This window comes from Mesoplodon bidens (assembly GCF_964165515.1).
Source record: "Mesoplodon bidens genome assembly, chromosome: 19".
Taxonomy (NCBI): domain Eukaryota; kingdom Metazoa; phylum Chordata; class Mammalia; order Artiodactyla; family Ziphiidae; genus Mesoplodon; species Mesoplodon bidens.
In genome coordinates, this window is record NC_138179.1 from 45,934,956 (window position 1) to 45,957,136 (window position 22,181).

At 37.7% G+C, this 22,181-nt stretch overlaps 1 protein-coding gene across 2 annotated transcripts in view; it reads left to right on the forward strand.

Moving 5' to 3' along the window:
* SMURF2 (SMAD specific E3 ubiquitin protein ligase 2) overlaps nt 1-21,421 on the forward strand; it is a 119,253-nt gene extending 97,832 nt beyond the window's left edge. For both annotated transcript variants that reach the window (XM_081219964.1, XM_081219965.1), the window contains 10 exons: nt 466-624; nt 6,606-6,798; nt 7,852-7,955; nt 10,471-10,585; nt 12,376-12,554; nt 13,440-13,577; nt 16,777-16,897; nt 18,978-19,179; nt 20,436-20,511; nt 20,847-21,421. In XM_081219964.1, coding sequence (XP_081076090.1) covers nt 466-624; nt 6,606-6,798; nt 7,852-7,955; nt 10,471-10,585; nt 12,376-12,554; nt 13,440-13,577; nt 16,777-16,897; nt 18,978-19,179; nt 20,436-20,511; nt 20,847-20,946 — 1,387 coding nt within the window. In that variant the 3' untranslated portion in view covers nt 20,947-21,421. The remainder of the gene's footprint in view (nt 1-465; nt 625-6,605; nt 6,799-7,851; nt 7,956-10,470; nt 10,586-12,375; nt 12,555-13,439; nt 13,578-16,776; nt 16,898-18,977; nt 19,180-20,435; nt 20,512-20,846) is intronic.
* Nucleotides 21,422-22,181: the final 760 nt, after the last annotated feature.

A 22,181-nucleotide genomic window follows, 5' to 3' on the forward strand; every position in this document is an offset into this window, starting at 1 on the left:
TTTGTTGAAGAGCTTAAAATTAATCATGGAATGAACATTTACACAAATTTTATGGTGTAGTAAAGAAAGAAATAATTGAAGGGAAATTTTAGAAAACATTTAATTCCTTATATCACTGACATTTGAAAAACAATATTTTGTCAGACAAGTACTGAAGTACAGTTTATGTTGGCAAATGTTGTGATTGCTTTTATATTAATTTAAAACCTGAATTACATTAAAGCCCAGGAATGAACTGACTAAAAATGTAGGCTGTGTGATAAGTTTCTGAGCCATCTATGGATTGGGTTTTGAATATGCAAGTTTGTTAAACCATTGGGAATTAAAGATTCCAGCTGAATGTCTCAAGTTTCTGAAACAATACATTTTCTCAAGACTTCATGGAATTGTTCTGTGTCATTTACACTTGCTTGGCTCAGCAGGCCCAGCAGTGAGGTATTTTTTATTTTATATTTGTTTTTGCAGGGATCTTAGCAACATCAATTGTGAAGAGCTTGGTCCATTGCCTCCTGGATGGGAGATCCGGAATACAGCAACAGGCAGAGTGTATTTCGTTGACCATAACAACAGAACAACACAGTTTACAGATCCTCGGCTCTCTGCTAACTTGCATTTAGTTTTAAAGTAAGTTTTTGAAACAATACATGTTCAAATGCGAGTCTGAACAAGAGAAGACCGATAGATGCTTTTTGTAATAAATGTGATAGAATGTCTGCTCTCTTCAATTATAAATCACTTGTTGAACATAATTTTATATAAGAATATGACAAATTCTACTCTCATGTTTGGGTATTTTAATCCCACTGTGCTTAAGTAGGAACCTGTCCTGAAATGTTAGGAAAAGGATATGTATCAGAGGTGCACCGTAGCACACCTGCAGAGACAGGCTACTTTATGGGGTGGATGGATTTTTTTCCTTGAGTGCATCAGAAATAGCTCTAGGATAGCTGAATCTATCCCAGATGATTTTCTGATGTGTCAGTTTTGTGCCTTTTAAGGCTTCTTTCCCATTTGCAGGACTTAGTCATTCTTACAAGTCTTTGTGAATGGGCTTGATGTACCCTGGTTTTTTTTTTTAATTATTAAAGTACAGTTGATTTACAATACTGTGTCAGTTTCAGGTATATAGCAGTGATTCAGTTTGCTATATATATATATGTAATATATATATATTTCAGATTATTTTACATTATAGTTTATTACAAGATATTGAATGTAGTTCCCTGTGTTCTATAGTAAATCCTTGTTACTTATGTATTTTATGTATATTAGTTTGTATCTGTTAATCCCATACTACTAATTTATCCCTCCCCACCCTCCCTTTCCCCTTTGGTAACCATAAGTTTGTTTCCTACATCTGTGAGTCTGTTTCTGTTTTGTATATAGATTCATTTGTATTATTTTTTAGATTCCACATATAAGTGATATCATATAATATTTGTCTTTCTCTCTCTGGCTTACTACACTTAGTATGATAATCTCTAGGTCCATCCATGTTGCTGCAAATGGCAATATTTCATTCTGTTTTTATGGCTGAGTGATATTTTAGAGAGAGTGTGTGTGTGTGTGTGTGTGTATGTGTGTGTATACTTGGGTTGCTTCCATGTCTTGACTGTTATAAATAGTGCTGCTGTGAACATTGGGGTGAATGTATCTTTTCAAATTAGAGTTTTCATATTTTCCAGATATATGCCCAGGAGTGGGATTGCTAGATCATATGATAGCTCCATTTTTAGTTTTTTCAGGACCCTCCATACTGTTTTCCATAGTGGCTACACCAATTTACATTCCCACGAACAGTGTAGGAGGGTTCCCTTTTCTTCACACTCTCTCCAGCATTTATTAATGTAGACTTTTTGACGAACTATGGGTTTAAAAAAAATTCAGCTTTACTAAAATTTTATTGACACACAAGAAATTGTACATATTTGAAGTGTACAGTTTAAGTTTTGACACGTTATATACCTGTGAAACCATCACCATAATGGAGATAGTGAACATATCCATGACCCCTGAAAGTCTCCTCCTGCCTCTTTGTAGCCTGTTGGTAATCCCTCCTCCCATCCCTTCCCTAGTTTCCTAAGGCTGCCGTAACAAAATATCACACACTGGGTGGTTTATAACAATAGAAATTTATTCTTTTACAGTTCTGGAGGCTAGAATTCAGAATCAAGTTGTTAGAAGGGTTGGTTCCTTCCGGTGTCTCTGAAGGAAAATCTGTTCCATGCCTCTCTCCTAGCTTCTGGTGGTTGCCAGAAACTTTACTGTTCCTTGACTTGTGGACACATTATCCCAGTGTTTACCTTTGTCTTCACGTGGCCTTCTATGATCTATTTTATCCACAAAACTTCTGCCACCAAGTGTGTGGGTTTTTTCCCTCAAATATTCCAGTTCTCCACGTCGCGGACACCAACGAGGTGTACAGCACCTGAATTCAGTCTAATACCACCTGCAGTTAGTATCAGGCCTCACAGGTTAAGGGCTCAGTCTCATAAGACTGTTCTCACTTCTGATGCCATTTATAAGTCCCAGGCCTCCCGTATTTCTTGCCAACTGGCTATAAATCGAGTTCTCATGACTCTCTCCTTGGGTTCAATAATTTTCTAGAAAGGCTCACAGAACTCAGGGAAATTATTTCTTTACTATTACCAGTTTATTACAAAGGATGCAACTCAGGAACAGCCACATGGAAGAGAGGCACAAGACAAGGTATGGGGCAGGGGCTGCATAGTGCGTCCACGCCCTCTCCAAGCACTTCATCCTCCGAGCACCCTCAGTGTGCTCACCATCCAGAAGCTTTCTGAACACTGTTGTTTAGGCGTTGTTATGGAGTTATTATCACACAGGAGTGATCGATTATTAACTCAATCTCCAGTTCCTCTCCCCTTCCCCAGAGGTTGGGGGGATGTGCCTGGAAGTTCTAGGCTTCTAATCAAGCCTTGGTCTTTCTGGCGACCAGCCCCCAACCTGAAATTATATAGGGACCTAGCAAGTCACCTCACTGAAACAAAAAATGCTCCGATACCCAGGAAATTCAAAGGGATTCAGGAGCTTCTGTGTCTTGTACTGGGGACAAAGACCAAATATTAGAACAGAATACACTCCTGTCACCTGTGTCACTCAGGAAATTTCAAGCATTTTAGGAGTTCTGTGTCAAGAACTGGGGACAGAGACCAAAGTATATTTCTTATTATGCCACACTTTCTTTCCTGTATGTCTGGGTCGAAATTTACCTCTTCTTATAAGGATACCAATTTATTGGATTTAGGGCCACCCTAATCCAGTGTGACCTCATTTAACTTGATCACATCTGCAAAGACCCTATTTCCAAATAAGGTCACACTCACAGGTGCCAAGGCTTAGGACTTCAACGTATTATTTTGGACACAGTTCAATCCACACCCCATCTTCAGCCAACCATTGATTTGCTTTTTCTGTCGCCATACATTTGCAATTTTTAGAGTTTTAGATGAGTGGATTCATACGGTATGTACTCTTTTCTTGGTTTCTTTTACCCAGCCTAATTATTTGAGATTCATCTCTGTTGTTGTCTGTATAGTTCACTTCTTTTCATTGCTGGGTGGTATTCCATTGTATGGATAGACCTCAGTTTATTTGTTTACCTGTTGATGAACATTTGGATTGTTTCAGTTTGGGCCATGACTAAACTGTTACGAATATTCGTGTGGGTTTTTTTTATTTTTGGCCACACGGTGTGGCATGTGGGATCTTAGTTCCCCGACCAGGGATCGAACCCGTGCCCCCTGCATTGGAAGTGCAGAGTCTTAACCACTGGATCGCCAGGGAAGTCCCGGAACATTTATGTTTAAGTCTTTGTGTGGACATATGCTCTCACTTCTCTTTGATAAATAAATACCCAGGCTGCATAATATGATAGGCTCTTATGTTTAACTTTTTAAACTGCCAGCTTTCTTTTTGAAGTGATTGTACCATTTGACTTTCCCACTAGCAGTGTATGAGAGTTGTAGTTGCTCTTGCTAACACTTGGTATGGTTAATCTTAATTTTGGACATTCTAAAAGATGTGTAGTGTTACCTCATTTTGTTTTTTGGGGTGGGGCAGTCTGTGTTGGGTCTACGTTGACAGGCTTTCTCTGGTTGCGGCAAGCAGGGGCTACTCTTTGTTGTGGTGCGTGGGCTTCATTGCGGTGGCTTCTCTTGTTGCAGAGCATGGGCTCTAGGCACGCGGGCTTCAGTAGTTGCGGCACGTGAGCCCTAGGGCGTGTGGGCTTCAGTAGTTGATGCACGTGGGCTCAGTAGTTGTGGCTCGCGGGCTCTAGAGCGCAGGCTCAGTAGTTGTGGCGCACGGGCTTAGTTGCTCCGCGGCATGTGGGATCTTCCCAGACCAGGGATCAAACCCGTGTCCCCTGCATTGGCAGGTGGATTCTTAACCACTGTGCCACCAAGGAAGTCCTTCATTATTGTTTTAATTTGCATTTCTCTAATGACTAATGATGTTGAGCATCTTTTCATGTGCTTATTTCCATCTGTATATCTTCTTTGGTGAAATTTTTTGCCCCCTTTTTTAAAAAAACTGAGTTGTTTGTTTTTTTTGACTTTTGAGTTTTGAGAATTCTTTAGATATTTGAAATACAAGTTTTATGTCAGCTATATGCTTTAGAAAGACTTTCTCCTAGACCATGACTTGTCTTTTCATTTTCTTAACAGTGTCTTTTGAAGAGCATAAGGTTTCTTTGAAATTTCAATGAAGTTCATTTTATCCATTTTTTCTTTTATGAATTGTGTTTTGGGGATCATATTTAAGAAATTTTTGCATAACACGAGTCATAAAACTTTTCTAGTGTTTCAGAAGTTTTACGGCTTTAGGTTTTACATTGAGGTCTGTGATCCACTTTGAATTAAAGTTTTGTATCTTTAAGTTGGTATACCCAAGTTTTTTTTGTTCTTGGTTTTTTTGTTTTTGGATAGGATTAATACAGTTGTTTAGAGAGTATTTTTAATATATTCTGTTTTGATTTATATATGTGTGTGTATTAAAAAACACCTTTATTACAATGTTTTATGAGAGTAGTAAATGGTGATTTGTAATTTTCATCAAAGCTGCATTTTCTCTGGATAGTTACACGTTCTAGGTATAAAATTTGGCCTGGTACATAAGAATCACTGAACGTAAAGTAAGTTTGGGTGATTTGTTAGAGAACTGAAAGTTATTTTTGTTTATTTTCTCATAGCTACCATTGCCCTTTATCTTTAGGTTAGGAGATTGTACTCTTGTGTCTGTTGTGTGTAAAATTAAATCCCAGGGACTTCCCTAGTAGCGCAGTGGTTGAGGGTCCACCTGCCAATGCAGGGGACACGGGTTCGAGCCCTGGTCCAGGAGGACCCCACATGCCACGGAGTAACTAAGCCTGTGTGCCACGACTACTGAGCCTGCGCTCTAGCGCCCGCATGCCACAACTACTGAAGCCTGCGTGCCTAAAGCCTGTGCTCCACAACAAGAGAAGCCACTGCAATGAGAAGCCTGCGTGCGGCAGCAAAGAGTAGTCCCCACTCGCCACAACTAGAGAAAGCCTTGTGCGCAGCAGCGGAGACCCAATGCAGCCAAAAAAAAAAAAAATTATATTCCAACTGAGTCACTCAATGTTTGCATAGATATCGATAGTGAATTATCTGACTTTTTATTTCCTGATGGTTTATTGGAATTAACTAGTTCATTATAGCGTAAGATTCTTTTTAAAAATTCTCAGATGCAACTTATATTATTTTTGCCAGGAGAATAAAAATATCTCTAGGCAATGTGCCTTTAAAATTATTATTATATTTCTGCTGTACTTGGGAGATTATTTTAGTGTATTTGTGGTAAACCATATATGTGCAGTTAGAAGTCAGTTTAGCACAACAGACAATGTGATTGTACTGAATGCCACTGACTATAATACTTAAAAATGGTTAAATGGTAAATTTTATGCTACGTATATTTTACCACAATAAAAAGACAAGTAGGGACTTCCCTGGTGGTCCAGTGGTTAAGACTCCACACTTCCATTGCATGGGGCACGGCTTCAATCCCTGGTCGGGGAACTAAGATCCCGCATGCTGTGCAGCGTGGCCGAAAGAAAAGAAAGAAAAGTAGACACTTTATAAAGCGTTTAGACTTGTTTGTAAAGTGCTCATTTCTCTGTGCCAGTAACTTGCTGTGACCTCCCACATTCTTGTGGTCTAGACTGTAGCGTGCATAGGAGAAGGGGTCCCTGCCAAGCTGCCAGTTCAAACTGTCTCTTCCAGAGAGACAGACTCTAGATAACAGGCACAGGGTTTGGCCTATGCCTGAATTTTAAAGGGAGAGATGGTAAACTACGTAGAAGAAAATGGAAACGGTATTTGAGAAAGTTGTTCTCAGCAGCTGTATAAAAGTTTTTTGAATAAAACTCTGTTATCCACTTCCGTAAGTTCCAAGAAGTAAACTTTGGAGCTAGTTTATTGTTGTCAAAAATGTCAAGCTAAGAATATAATAAGGCCTAGAAATGCTATAGGTAGACTTGGTTTAGCGTAGGATGCTATTTTAAATGAGTAATTGCAATCTCTCTTGTTTAAAATACTTCAATAATATTTGTTTACTTTTAGTCGGCAGAACCAATTGAAAGACCAGCAACAGCAGGTGGTATCGTTGTGCCCTGATGACACAGAGTGTCTGACAGTCCCACGGTACAAACGAGACCTGGTTCAGAAACTAAAAATTTTGCGGCAAGAACTTTCCCAGCAACAGCCTCAGGCTGGCCATTGCCGCATTGAGGTTTCCAGGGAAGAGATTTTTGAGGTAAACTTGGAAGTCTTGTTTTAAAGTAGAGAAAAATTAATTCAGTGATGTACTCTGTTTTCCAAGTATATTTTGGGGGACTCATATCTCTTTAGAATGGGAGAATTTTCATTAATGTCCTTTTTAGTTGTGGGAATAAGGGCAATAATATTGGAGAGATTTAATACATAAGGTAAACATTTAAATGGGATGAAGTGTGAGATGTTCTGATTGGGGCAGCTTGGTCCTTGCAGTTGCAGATACTTATTTGTTAATGAATTTTAAAAGACCACAGATACTTTCCATCCCTTATTTTCTAATTCTTCTAAGAGGTTAGGGACTCTTAAAAAATCATTACTGTTGAACTACTTCCTTAATTTATTGAAAATCTTCCTTTCTAGTATATCCTTTTCTCTTTGGATTTATAGCTTTAATAGCAACTTCAAAGTTGTTACATAATAAATGGCAGAGGTCCAAGGCAGGGGTTTCCCTCTTATTAGAGTGTTCTGGGGCAAAAGATGTTTGGGAACTTTATAATCCCTCTCCCAAAGGATGAACTTTTTTCTCTCAGGACCATTCTGACCTTGTTTGTAGTCAGTCATTTGTATTTTTAAATTAATAGAAAGTTGTCTGTTCAGTGAAGATCACATTAATGATTTTTTAATGTTCTTTGAAACTTTCTTTTTCTTACCTTTACTTTCTACTGGTGTCTGTGGCCTAGAATTAGGTCAACTAACTTTAAAAAAAGTGGTACTTCTATCAGATTCTGTTTTTTAATGTGAGTGGAATCATTGCTGTGGTTCATTGGACTTAAATATGGAGCTTTGCATTTAGTAGGCTTTTAATATAATATTTATCAAAGGAATTGGTTTCAGTAGTACAGTATTAAGCTATATCCATTTTGTTTTCAGAAGTTCCATGAGGTTTCAAACACTTGGAGTTTATCCATTGATTTGATTGTTGAACAAATTCTACCTTATTTAAATAAACATGTTTTGTAGGTGGAATGGAGGGAGAGTTTAAGTAACAGGTTAAAAGCACCTAGTAATAATAGTATATTAAACATTTTTTCAGGAATCATATCGACAAGTCATGAAAATGAGACCGAAAGATCTCTGGAAGCGATTAATGATAAAATTTCGTGGAGAAGAAGGGCTTGACTACGGAGGGGTTGCCAGGTAAAGCCTTGCTCACCAGTAAATGACATATGGATCCTTATATATTATATTTACAAATTTAAGATACTCCCTGTGGTGTGACTTTCTCATTGATATTTATTTTCTAGCATAATATTCCCTCATGTTTGCAATACAGAGGGTACCCTAGTAGATACATTCATAATTAGGTTAGGATAATACTGCTACCAGAAGAGTGTTTGTGAACTCCCGAATGGATCATGTAGTCCAATGAGACTTTCTCTGAAAACTAGCTGCAACCCTATATGGATTGTTGGTGGGGTCTGCAGGCCCGATCTTTTCTCCATTTCTCTCCTTCAGTACATGTTATTCCCTCTGCTTTACATTGTCAGTAACAATCTTGAGATTTTAATGACATATTCTAAACTGAATACTGTTTCCCTTTGCTTACACTGCCATGCTTTTTAACCTTGTTAAAGGAATGTTTGTGTCTGTAAGTAAGTGTGTATATCATAAGTGGTCCTTAGAATGTTTCAGTACAGAAGCTACAACGTTTCTGCTACATTGAAACATCAAGTATTTTTTTTTACAGGTGTGAGAATTCACTTTATGTAAGTGTAGCAGAAACATAGCTTCTGTATTAAAACATTTTAAGGACCGTTATGATAATTCTGCTTCCCTTAATCTAAATCCAGCCTAAATTAAATTTGTGTTTCCACCAAGCCCCATAATCGTTATTTGGCATTACTTGTTTTCACCTGTAGACATACTTTCATTCTGTGACCTTTTTACCTGCAAATGGATAGTTTCTTTAGTTTGGATTTTTAGCATTTATCACTTGTACATCATACTTAAGGCTTGATAGTTTCTGTGGAATGCTTATGATTTACTCATAAGTAGATTTTGAATGCTTGTTGGGAAAACTTGTTAATTATCTGCTGATGGAATCTAAATGCTATAATTATATGTATAGGCCAAATAAGTAGTTAGTTTTTTGTTGTTTATTTCTTAACCTCACTACTTTTGGGGGTTTGGGCGACTAACTGGGATGTGGCAGTGAACTGCTTTTTCTGATCTTTACCCCATAGTAGAACCCAAAAGTAGAGTTTTGCTTTTATGCATGTTCTAAATACTTAGTAAAACAAAACAAAAGTTGGACTTTCTTTTAAAAAACACATATATGGGGCTTCCCTGGTGGCGCAGAGTCCACCTGCTGATGCAGGGGACATGGGTTCGTGCCCCGGTCTGGGAAGATCCCACATGCCACGGAGCGGCTGGGCCCGTGAGCCATGGCCGCTGAGCCTGCGCGTCCGGAGCCTGTGCTCCACAATGGGAGAGGCCACAACAGTGAGAGGCCCGCGTACCGCAAAAAAAATAAATTAAAAAAAAAAAAACATAAAACACATACATGCATAAAAAACATACAGGACACATTAAGTGGGAAGGTTGCTTATGTGGAGACCTCACTTTTTCTTTTTAATCTCTTGAGTTTTCAAGTACTGTGTTGGTCAAAAGTTCACTTGAATGAACTTTTTGGCTAACCCAATATTAAACGTAGTGATTTGATTTAGACTCCGTCAAATGATAGGACTTTGAAATATTTTCCTTTAACTACTTTAATAGTGTTTCACTGCATTTCCTAAAAATATATTATTCCATCTGTTTAATCCATAATATAAGAATATATCATTTATGTGCCTTTCCTAGCTGAGGAATGACAGGAGTTGAGACTAGAATGATATCTCCTTAAAGCCTAGACTAGTCATTTTATTTCAGTTTCACCAAGATGAATAACAAGTTGTCTTTCATACTTTGAAAAATATAAATGATTTAATCAGCTTAAGTTGATAGTACTGTTTATTATGAGGTTTTAAAAACACCGTTGTATGCTTGAAACCAAGAAGTGGTATGGAACATACCCAGAAAATGCAGGCTTGCCCTTGTGTTCCCACCTATACCAAATGCCTTGCAGTTTCTCACCACTTACATTTTTATCATGGTGTATTTTAGGGTTTACACAAAAAAGATAATGGGGATGGATAATGAAATTTTCTTACTAAAACAATATCAACAATAAAACATACCCTTGTCCAAAAGTAAGAGTAAATTAATGTTATATATCTGTATAAACTAGTATAAATCTGCCATGATTGGAGAGGACCAGGGTGGTATAGATGGACCACATGGATGTTTTGAAATAATACCATATTCTTCCCTTTATTTTATACTTATTATGAATTACAAATTTGTTTAACAATTAAAAGTAACAGACCACTGGGCTGCAGCACCTAATGAGTAGTTGGTACTTCTGGATATTATCCTTAGATTCTCTGATGTTAAAATGTCATAAAATTACCCAAAATTGAGTAAGAAGTGACTTCAATAAAACAAGAATTTTCATTTGCTTTTGGGGCATGGTAGACTTTTCTAATGTGATTTTGTATAACCAGTTAGTGCTTTGTTTTATTAAAAACTTCTTGCTTACATGATTAATAGCATATCTTAGTAAAGATGTATTCACTAACAAAACATTCCTTTGGCATATCTTGTTGTTTAGGGAGTGGTTGTATCTCTTGTCACATGAAATGCTGAATCCTTACTACGGCCTCTTCCAGTATTCAAGAGATGATATCTATACATTGCAGATCAATCCTGATTCTGCAGTTAATCCGGTATGATTGGTGGTTATAATGATACAAATTAAGTTATGACCTACAATGTTTTTTATCTTTAAATGTCAGTGTAGTTTATGACGTAGGATTACTGTCTTTGTCCAAGTCACATCCTTGGACTTGGCAAGTCCTCTTTTAGAAAATGTTCTCAAGTAAATGATCGTGGATATGTGTAACAGTTTGGGCACAGGGAGGTTTCCTGCATCACTGTTTGTAGTAGCCCCAAGTGGAAACAACATTGCTGTCCATTAAGAGGGTGTTGATTAAACTATGACATGAAGCAGAATGACATGGTTAAGAGCATAGACTCTGGAATTAGAAAGACATGAGTTCATATCCTGGTCCCCTTACTAACTAGCTTTGTGACCTTCATTGACTTAAGCCTCAATTTTATCATTGCTAATAATAATAATAAATATAGTTTGGACCTGAGAGAAGGGTTGTGACAGTTAAATGAGACCCTGCACATTAAGTATTTAGCACAGTGCTATACATTATTAACCCTATTACATATTATTAAGCACTCAACAAGAGTTAGCAGCTGTTATTAATTTGTTTTTATATTCTGTTATCTTTCCATACAAGGTTATATTATACAGCCACTAAAATGATGTTGTGGGATAATAGTTAATAACATGTAAAGATGGTATTTGTAATATATTAAGTGAAAAGAAGATTACAGAATAATGGTATGAAGCAAATTTTGGTAAACATGTATATGTGTAAACATTGAAAGGCTCTACAATACTGGTAGTGGTTCTCTCTGGGTGTTAGACTATGGGCATTTTTTTTCTTGTCTATATTTTCTAAATATTTTGTAGTGAACAGGTATTGCTTTTTAAAAAGAAAAAAATTATTTTTAAAGATAAAAGGGAGGCTTAAAGATTAGCTTAAAGATTATTAAATAAAGAAGTAAAAGAAGTTGAAAATACAAACATCCAACTAATAAAACAGTATATCCTGGAAGACCAAATCTGTCTAAACATGGTAGGCATGTTAGATTCATTGCAGGGTATTCTTTATAAAGGGAAGGTTTTTAGGTGAAGGTTCTGCTTGGAGAGCTCATTACTGCTACTGTAGTAATGATAGCTCACGTTTGTTGAGCATTTACCATATGCCAGGTCCAGTGCCTTGGGCTTCATCACCTCATTTTACTACTCACAGAGACCCTTTTTAGATACTATTATTACCGTCATTTTTCCAGGTATGGAGAATTAGTTCCACAGGGGCTAAGTAATTTGCCCAAGTGTACATAGCTAGTAACTGGCAGAATCAGGACTCTAGTCCAAGTTAGACATGAAATCTGTCCTTTTAAATCTATGATGTTTTGAAGTTCAGTTTCTAGTTAGGTCAAAGGAAGAGGGAGGTATAGAATTGAAAGCTTTTTTCCCCATGACAGAACCAGGATTATAAGGGGGTTAGGAGGAGATGGGAGGAGAGGAAGAGAACAGGATCTGCAGGTGATTTAATGAGGCTGCAGAGGGACTGTAGTTTGGACTTAATTTCTGAGGATAAACTTTACAGAGTGACTACCCTTTGAGAGGGGCATTGGCTCTGCTGTAATATTTTATAGCAAAGTATAGTATCTTAAGCATGCCCTATAGAGACTCTCCCTAATGATTGTTGGGCTTCGATAGGATAACCTATTCCATTTAAATAGTTATAAATTAGAGTATAAGTTGATACTTACTGTTTAAAAAATTACCATTGCTTAAATATTTAATTTTTATTAAAAAATTCCCTGGATAGTATTTACCTTGAGTATTTATATAAACTCTTTTCAATTTCAGGAACATTTATCATACTTCCACTTCGTTGGACGAATAATGGGAATGGCTGTGTTTCATGGACATTATATTGATGGTGGTTTCACATTGCCTTTTTATAAACAGTTGCTTGGGAAGTCCATTACCTTGGATGACATGGAGTTAGTTGATCCAGATCTTCATAACAGTTTAGTGTGGATACTGTATGTATTGAGTCTTGTTTGTTATAGTTAGAATCTGAGCTTTTAAAAAAGATACATGTTTCAAAATGGATGTACTTTTTTTGAAATATAAAAAATGATTTTTAAAAGTACTTACACATAATGATTTCCTCAACACGATGCAAGTTGTTTCCATCTTGCATGTGTTAGAATAAGATATTCCTGCTTAAGTGGTGGCTGTTGAAAACATACTTTAAAAAGGGTATTTGTGGGGCTTCCCTGGTGGCGCAGTGGTTGAGAGTCCGCCTGCCGATGCAGGGTACACGGGTTTGTGCCCCAGTCCGGGAAGATCCCACATGCCGCGGAGCGGCTGGGCCCGTGAGCCGTGGCCGCTGAGCCTGCGCGTCCGGAGCCTGTGCTCCACAACGGGAGAGGCCACAACAGTGAGAGGCCCATGTACCGCAAAAAAAAAAAAAAAGGGTATTTGTAAGAATCAGTTCTGTTTTTGGGGGTGTCATTCGTTTGTGAAGATACACTGGCCATGGTTATTTTTACCAAGTACACGAGTAGCTTTCTCAGTGGGGCTACTCAGGTGTTTAGTCACTTGGGTTACCCAGACTCAAGTAGGGCTTCTTACCTGAAAGCCAAACGTAACTGAGTTTTCCCTGTGTAAACCCCAGCTTTCCAGGGCTTTCTCATTACTCAGGAAGGAAAATGTTCCTGGTGTTTATGAAGGTTAAAGCTCTTTGACTTTTCTGCCCCAAAACTAGGAGGTATGGTGGCATAAGAACTAGTAAAAGGAATCTAACCCTATGTGTGCATGTCATAAAACTACCTTAGTTTTATTTGTCTCACCAATTAATACATCTATAATATCTGTATCTTAGATTTTCCAATGAAGTGTCTCTCCCTGTCTTCCCTTCCTAGTGAGAATGATATCACAGGTGTTTTGGACCATACCTTCTGCGTCGAACATAATGCCTATGGTGAAATTATTCAGCATGAACTTAAACCAAATGGCAAGAGTATCCCTGTTACTGAAGAAAATAAAAAAGAGTATGTCAGGTAAACACTTCTGTGTTCTTAAGCCAGAGACTTGTTTTAATGTTCTACAATGGCGGAACAGAAAAACATTTATGTGTTTAGGTAGTGTTACTTATTGCTACAAAATAGGCTTCTGCAGAATTTAGTGGCTTAAAAACAACCACCATTTTATTATTTCTCACAATCCCATGGGTCAGTAATTTATATCGAGGACAACAGGGACAGCACACTTCTTCTCCATGTGGTGTCAGCTGGGATGGAAATGTTAAGAAGGCCTCTTCACTCACATATCTGATGCCTCACCGAGGGTGGCTCGAATGGCTGGGGGCTAGCTGGAATGGACACTGGGTCACCATCTGGGGCTTAGTTCTCACTGTTGGCTGGGCTCTTTGGTTATCCCCATGTGGTATCAGAGGCCCCTCACTCTCACCATGGCCTCTCTCTCTAGCACAATAGCCAGACTTCTTACGGCGTGGCACAAAAGCAGTTGTTGGATCTTTTTAAGGCCTAAGCCTGGAACTGGCCAACATCACCTCTGCTGTATTCTTTTGGTTAAAGTGAGTCACATGCCAGCCCAGGTTTGGTGTGGAGGAGGGGCTGTACAAAGGCACACATACCAGGAAACACGGTTCGTGGGGTCATGTGTAGCGTAGCTACCACAGCTAGCTGTACAGAAGCAATTTTGTGCTGTATTACTAGGACTTATCCTATTTATAAATAAGCACATTGTGGATTTATATGAGAAATATATATATTTCTTATAAAAGAAATACAAGAAAATGTTCTTTAAGTTTTATGAAATCACCTGTTGATTGAGGAAGTTAGAAGTGTTGAGTTAGAGCATTTGGTTCATGGTATCTAAAGTTCTTCTAAACATTAAACTATGATAATCAAATTTAGGAGTTTGAACTTCACCATATATACACAGAAGCATTCATGCTATACTTTTTTGTACAGAATATGTCCCCAGGTCTTATTGGCTAAAATTTTCTAGTTTATAGATGAGGCCCATCAGTCTCATAGATTGTGAATATTGGTATAGCTTTTTTGGAAAACAATTTGATAACAGCTACCAAAATGAAAACACATATGCAGCTCCATTTTTAGGAATCTATTCTTTGGAAACACATATGTGATTAAAGAAATATGAATAAGGATGTTTAACTAAATACTACTTGTAAAAAAATTGAAAACTGCTAAAATGTTTTTAGAAAGAGAATGGATGATTAAATACATTAAACAGAATATTATGTGGGTATTTAAAGAAAGATAGACTTTGCATAAGCTGTCATTTAAAAGGCAAGTCTTAGAAGGAACAAAGTCCTTACTGTTTTATACTCAGAAGATGTTCAGGAAGGCCACTTACCAAATAAAATGTTTGCCCAGGGTGAGGGAGTCGAGGTGACGGGCCTGGCAGTGGAGAGGGAAAGAGGACAGAAGAGTGGACTGTCAGGTTTTACTCTGTCTCCACATTTAATGTTTTTTTTTTTTTTTGAGGCCGCACCATGCGGCATGCAGGATCTTAGTTCCCTGACCAGGGATTGAACCCGTGTCCCCTGCAGTGGGAGCGTGGAGTCTTAACCACTGGACCACCAGGGAAGCCCCATTAATATTTGATTTTTTAAATATAATTTTTCTTTTAATAATATACATGTATTATATTTCTAATTAAAAAAAGAAGAATGCGGAACTTCCCCGGTGGTCCAGTGGTTGGGACTCTGCAGTTCCACTGCAGGGGGTGCAGGTTTGGGGTTCGATCCCTGGTCAGGGAACTAAGATCCCCCGTGTTGTGCAACACAGCCCCAAAAAAATAAAAATAAAAAAATAAAGAAGAATGAATGGGAATTTCCTGAATTTCAGTAGTGTCTCACTTCCAGGACCTAGTGTGGGCTGCTCAGTTTCTAGGATTCAGTCATGTTTATAGCACACCGTAATTTTCCCTTACCAAATACAGTTTTGAGGGACTTTCCTGGTGGTGCAGTGGTTAAGAATCCGCCTGCCAATGCGGGGGACATGGGTTCGAGCCCTGGTCCAGGAAGATCCCACATGCCACGGAGCAACTAAGCCCACATGCCACAACTACTGAGCCTGTGCTCTAGAGCCCATGAGCCACAACTACTGAGCCCGCATGCTGCAACTACTGAAGCCCACATGCCTAGAGCCCGTGCTCCACAACAAGAGAAGCCACTGCAATGAGAAGCCTGCGCATTGCAATGAAGAGTAGCCCCTGCTCGCCACAGCTAGAGAAAGACTGCGCGCAGCAACGAAGACCCAACACAGCCAAAAATAAATAAATAAAGAGTTTAAAAAATAGGTTTGAAATTTTAAAAATGACAAAAACTTTTACAGGTGTGCAGTTTTGCTGTCCCCTTAAACAAACAAACAATGAGGTCCCCCAAAGGATGTCATTAATATTAAGTAACTTATTTCTTAAAGTAGAGAACTATTTTTCCAAGTTTGGAAAAGGAAATACTGGCAGATTGGGAGTATGAGTAGTTCTGAGATTTGTGAGATGGAGAGGTTTTCCTGGGAAGATAGATTAAAAAAAAACCAATTCATGTATAAATTATAAGTCCAAGTCAAAGGCATAAGTAGAGCTACGCAAGAGATGTAGTTTAGTGTACATTTGTTGCTAAAATTACATCTTCCAGGGCTTTTAAAGCTTATAGGGAAAAATGAGTATTTAGTCAAAAAGTGCTTGCTATTGGCTTTTACTGTTTCTTCTCATTTTGGATATGGGGATTCTCTTTACCACTTCTTCCCCCATATACAACCCACAAAATATAAAGAAAACACCCAACACATTCAGATTATATTTTCAAGTGAAACCAGAAAGAGAGTCATTTTTGGTTGAATGGGTTCTTTCTGGTTATCGGCGTGCATGCTAGAAGTTGAGAGACATTTCATTCTGATTGTAACTTCAGACTCATCTACTGTCTAGCCAACTTCCAGTTTAATAGGCCTTTTTCTGATGTGAAGAGTTGCTGTATTGATGCTGCTTTTGTTAGTGGAAGGTTACCGCTTTGTAATTTATGGTGAACTGCCTCACAGCTCAGGATCCGTCTATACCTTCAGTAATCTGAGATTCTTTTAGATTTTAGGCTAAATTCTTAATGCTAGATGCTTGTAAAGTGCAATGTTGCTAAAGTACTAGAGATTCATAATAATTACCAAACCTGAATGTATTTGATCATATGAAACCCCTGTCCGATGTTTCCAGACTCTATGTGAACTGGAGATTTTTACGAGGAATTGAGGCACAATTCCTGGCCCTGCAGAAAGGATTTAATGAAGTAATTCCACAGCATCTGCTGAAGACATTTGATGAGAAGGAGTTAGAGGTCAGTGTATTAATGTCATGACATCATCTAGTATAACAAAGAAAGTTTGGGAATTTTCTGTTACTTAGTTTTAGAGGAAAGCTGTGTTTCTGGTGCTTTTGAAATTTTATGATGTGATGCTGTGAGAATTCTAATTCACAGGAAAAGTCTTTCCTGCTTTTGGAAAAGCCTTTCATGTTTTGGAAATTCTACAAGTAACCAGTCTCTCTTATATTGTGACCATTCTTAATTTATTTTTCCATATTTTCCGTTCATGCGTTTAATAGATTTCATGTCTTCTATGTACATTCTTCCAGTGTTGTTTTCTATTCCCTAGTTAAGTGGGTATTGATTTAGTTAAATAAAGCTTTATTAATTGGTCTCCACCATACTGACATTTATTTGGAATAAAAGCCTAGGCTTAATTGGATTTACATTAAGCTTTGTAAGAAAGCAGGTTGATAGACAAAAACAGAGGAAATAATTGAAACACTTAGGTTAAACTCTGTCTCAACAACCTCAGTCTCCTTGGAAACATTCGTTACTAATAGTAACTATAATAAACAGTTAACCATTTTTTATTCTAAAACTAGTCCTTAAAGCACCATAGGGTTGGTGTTATAATTAAGACCTTTTAACAAATGCATCTCAGTTTCTACTGAACTACTTTGAAAAAACAATGAGGTTTTATTTTACCTGAGGTTCCAAATTTAATTAGTGGCTAGGGATAGCATAAATATTTGAAGTCGATACATAATTTAAAACATGATTTTTTATTCATTAACTTCAGCATCCTTTCTAACTAAATCTGTTAACAGACCTGTTAGCAAACAAGTTTAAAAAGATTGGCTTGACTCACTACCGTCCCCATTCCCTTTTTGATTGGACTATTCTGTAGTGAAATGACCAGAAGGAAGTAGTCAGAAGGAGGAAGAAAACATAGCAGGAATGGCAGTAAAGTTGAAATACGATGCATTTTTATCTGTTCATACAATGAATAAGGAATTTGGCTTTAAAATTACCACTCCTCTAAAGAAAAGAACTTAGGGAGGTATCGTCTGTGGTCATGGGTACTTCTGTAACCCTGCTTGGACACCTGCTACCTGTTAGGGTGGCAGTGGCCAGTCACTTTTTCAGACGCTACAGAAGCTCTGTTGCAGGTTTTATTCAGTAACGTTAGGGTTTATTATATACTTTGTACTGCTAATGAAGTTAGGCTTTTTACAAAAATATATGTATATAATTTATTTTAGTGTTAGACTAGGTTAATATAATTATGAAATATAGGATTTGCAGGTTACATTATGTTTTACACTACACACTGTCATAATTCAGTGTTATAAACACATCAGTAGGATGAGTCAGTCTTGGACCCTAGGGAGGTGTGAGTATTAATAATATCAAAGTGATTTTGATATACCTCATCTATACTGAGCCTGCATCAGGATGCCAAGCAGAGCTCTATTATCAATGCATTCATATATTTCATACTTTGGTCCAACTTTAAGCAGATTGTATCACTTATTCAACACAACTTCTTGAGTTCCTGTGCTGTTGAGTTCTTGTGTTGGTTGCTTTCGCAGGATGTAACGAAACAGAAGTTACTGCCATATTACAGCAGAGGAGACTGTGGCCAAGGGAAGTGAACTGAACTGCCCAGAATCCCAAAGCTAATAAGTGTTGAAACCCGAATAATAGATGCAAGTCTTAAGGAAGGCACATATAAACTGTATTTACTCTGAGTCTAGTTTCTGTCCATTAAAATTTTTTTTTAGAATTCTGTGAAGTTATGGAACTTTTCATCTTATGTCCATCACAGTGGTGGTTCTCAGATGCTGGGTAGGGGACCTGCAGTGAGTAGGTACTCATGGAACTTTTAAAAAATACGGATCCTAATTCACCCCAGATTCACAGAATTAAAATCTCTGAGCATAGGACCTAGTGTGTATATTTTGAAAAACTTTCCAGATGGTTCTCATGTCTACCCTTGATTAAGAACACCATATGAAAGCCAACACTGCAAATCTACAGTTCTATTTTAAGGAATTTTTGGCTTAGGTTGGGTTTCCATTGGCTCATTATTTGTGCAATACTTTAACAGCTCATTATTTGTGGACTTGGAAAGATAGATGTTAATGACTGGAAGGTAAACACCCGGTTAAAACACTGTACACCAGACAGCAATGTCGTCAAGTGGTTTTGGAAGGCTGTGGAGTTTTTTGATGAAGAACGACGAGCACGGTTACTGCAGTTTGTGACAGGCTCATCCCGAGTCCCTCTGCAGGGCTTCAAAGCTTTACAAGGTAAGAAAGCCAGAGGGACAGGCGATGTGGCCTCTAATAACTGGGGGCAGGGGGTCAGTATTTGGTGTACATAGATGGTGTACAAACATGTGCTTACATATTCTCTTTTCACTCTAGTTCTTATCTGTAACTCTCATGTCTTGATACCTTCTTCTCCTTCCTTTCCTTTGTTCCTTCCCAAGAGCCTTTTCTGCTGGGTTCTCTGTGATTGTAGTGAGCGCCGCATGTTAGAGACCGTATGTGTTGATGCTCTGCCTTTTCTTTTCTGGTCACCTTGCTTTTACATTCTGTTGCACATTCCTGTAGGGGAAGTCTGTCTGCTTCCATGTTCACATCTCAACCTGGCAAACATTTACCCACTTGGGATGCCTCTCCCCTCTACTTTTTTATTCTTTTAATAGAAGGAGGCAGCATGAGTCGTGGAAGTCATTTGTTTGGTCAGAGCACTTTAATTAATGCATGGCATCAGACCATTTTACAGCCATATTCCATTTTTAAGAATTGTTGTCCATGGAATAGCTGTTTAATTTTGGGAGGAGTTGGTATATTGCTTGTGATCGTGTTGCCTCACTGGGTAGCAGTTGCTTCCTTTACCTCTGAAGCTCTTTATTTTTAAAACTGCTGCTGCTGGTGATGACTGAGGGTATACGAAGCAAGACTGGTACATAATTCAACAGTGTTGCCCACAGTCCATATATCAGAAATCCATTGGAAAGCATACTTTAGTCATGCTTGCATTCCCTATTTGGAGAACTCATCATTATCAGACTACCCAGATGAATAAAGTGAAGTTGTATTTCTACAAACATTTGTATGGGGTGCTTTATGTTACCTGAAATTTATTCTACAGACTGCTAATCTTTTGCTCTCAGTGAAGTTTGAGTTGTGAAACTTAAATTTGCATTAGGTTGTCATCTTTTTGAATGTGTATATATGTACTGGGTCTTGGATTTGCCCATTTACTTCTTTTTTGGGACACTGATTTTCTGTAGAAGATAGAAGTTGGCAAAGGATTTCAACCCTGAACTTTTTCTCAAATTGAAATGGTAGCAGATTAAGGAATCCAGCCTTATCCAAGGTCAATTCCAGCTTTTAAAACCCAGACTCTTTTCCTGCTGCCCTTTGGCAGCTTATATGGAGTCACTAGTACCCTCCTATCCCTCAACCCTGTGGTTTATATACCAGTTTTATCCTGAGATTCTGGAGACTAATACGTGCACCCACAGTGGTCTGACCCACATTTGCTTCTTTTGCAGGTGCTGCAGGCCCACGACTCTTTACCATACACCAGATTGATGCCTGCACTAACAACCTGCCAAAAGCCCACACTTGGTAAGTTATTTCTGTAGCTTTTTTCACTCATTCCATGTACGTAGCTGTTAGTTCCAAACAGATTTGACATTTCGTTTGTTGTTCTTATTACTAAATGGGCCCTTAAAAGAGTTGCTTATCATTCCTTTTAAGTGAATTAAGATTATCCAGAAATTGGTAGGAAAACCCCAAAGCAATAATCTCTACTTGAGAGAAATATAACCTTTTTCTTGTCATTTTCTATGTGACACAAAGAGTAATGTGGCTGTATTAGGGTAAACTAATTAGTATACACTTGCTAGGCCAGTTGACCTGTTTTGAATGAACTGTGTAAAATCTAATTTGCTTATTTACAGCTTCAATCGAATAGACATTCCGCCCTATGAAAGCTATGAAAAGTTATATGAAAAGCTGCTAACAGCCATTGAAGAAACATGTGGATTTGCTGTGGAATGACAACTTAAAGGATTTACCCAGGACTCTATTTATACCCCTGACTGACAGCCTCCTTTCAGCAGAGTTTCAAGGAACGCTGACATACGGGAAAATGCACCCCCCTTTTTAAAAAAAATTTTTTTAGGATACTGTGAGGGGAAAGGACAATTCTGAAATTCCTTTTCAAGGAAAAAAAGGTCTTTATGCTTTGCCATGAGGCCACATTCAGCTGCTATTTAAAATTAATATCTTGAACCTAAAGAATGCTGACTTTTCCTACATTTCCAGAGTTAGGCAGTATTCTACACTTAAAGACTACTACTATTTTTATAAAAGGTAATCTATTCAAATCGCTTCACAGATTTCAACTCTATCAAACATCAAGACAACTTCAGCAGTCGGTACAAGTCACATTTCATTTTGGTTGAATACATGATTTTGAACAGCTCCTGTACTTGCTCTTTGTAAAAAAAAAATAAAATTATTTTGAATTATTCTACCTTTGTAAACAATTGGCTATAAAAGAATCTTTAAAAAATTAAGCCATTTACATGTTTAATTACATTTTTCTATAGCAAAGCATTATATTTTAAAAGCATTATATGTTTCAACCTAGCCTAAGTGAGTCTTTTTTTATATTTTTCAAGCATGAATTCCATGGAATACAGCTATCTAATTTTGGTTGTCAAATTCTTAATGCAACCATTTATTCTGAACTTAGTAGCTTATTTGCTACAATAAGATGCATTCAGGGGCTCCCTGTTTTTAAGAGACTTTAAAAAAAATCTTAATTTTTTATCTTGAATGAATATGATCGGGTATTTTGGATTTACTTTGCATCTTAAATGGAAATACTGCATTTTTATAGCTACTCAGATCATGTGGATGGGATGGGATTTTCATTCTTTTATTGGGTCAGCTTATCTTTGATATATATACTATTTCTGTAAACCAAAGTCTCCTGTGACAAGTGCACCTAACTTATATTACATTTTAATTATGGTAAGTTTCTATCAAGTAAACCATCCTGAATCTCTGTTTAGCTGCTCATATTTTAATCAGATAAAATTATGAAAAGGAAAAATTTTGCTCTAAAGATTATTTAGCAAGCTTAGAAAACCCTGCTTTTACCTAACAAAATGAAGTGGGGTGGTGGGGCAGGGATGTGATTACTAAGAAACAAGCGATTCTGACTCTATCGCAGACAGTACTTTTTGTCTGAAGAGTGATTTTGGAGGTAAGGGGAATCCCAGTTC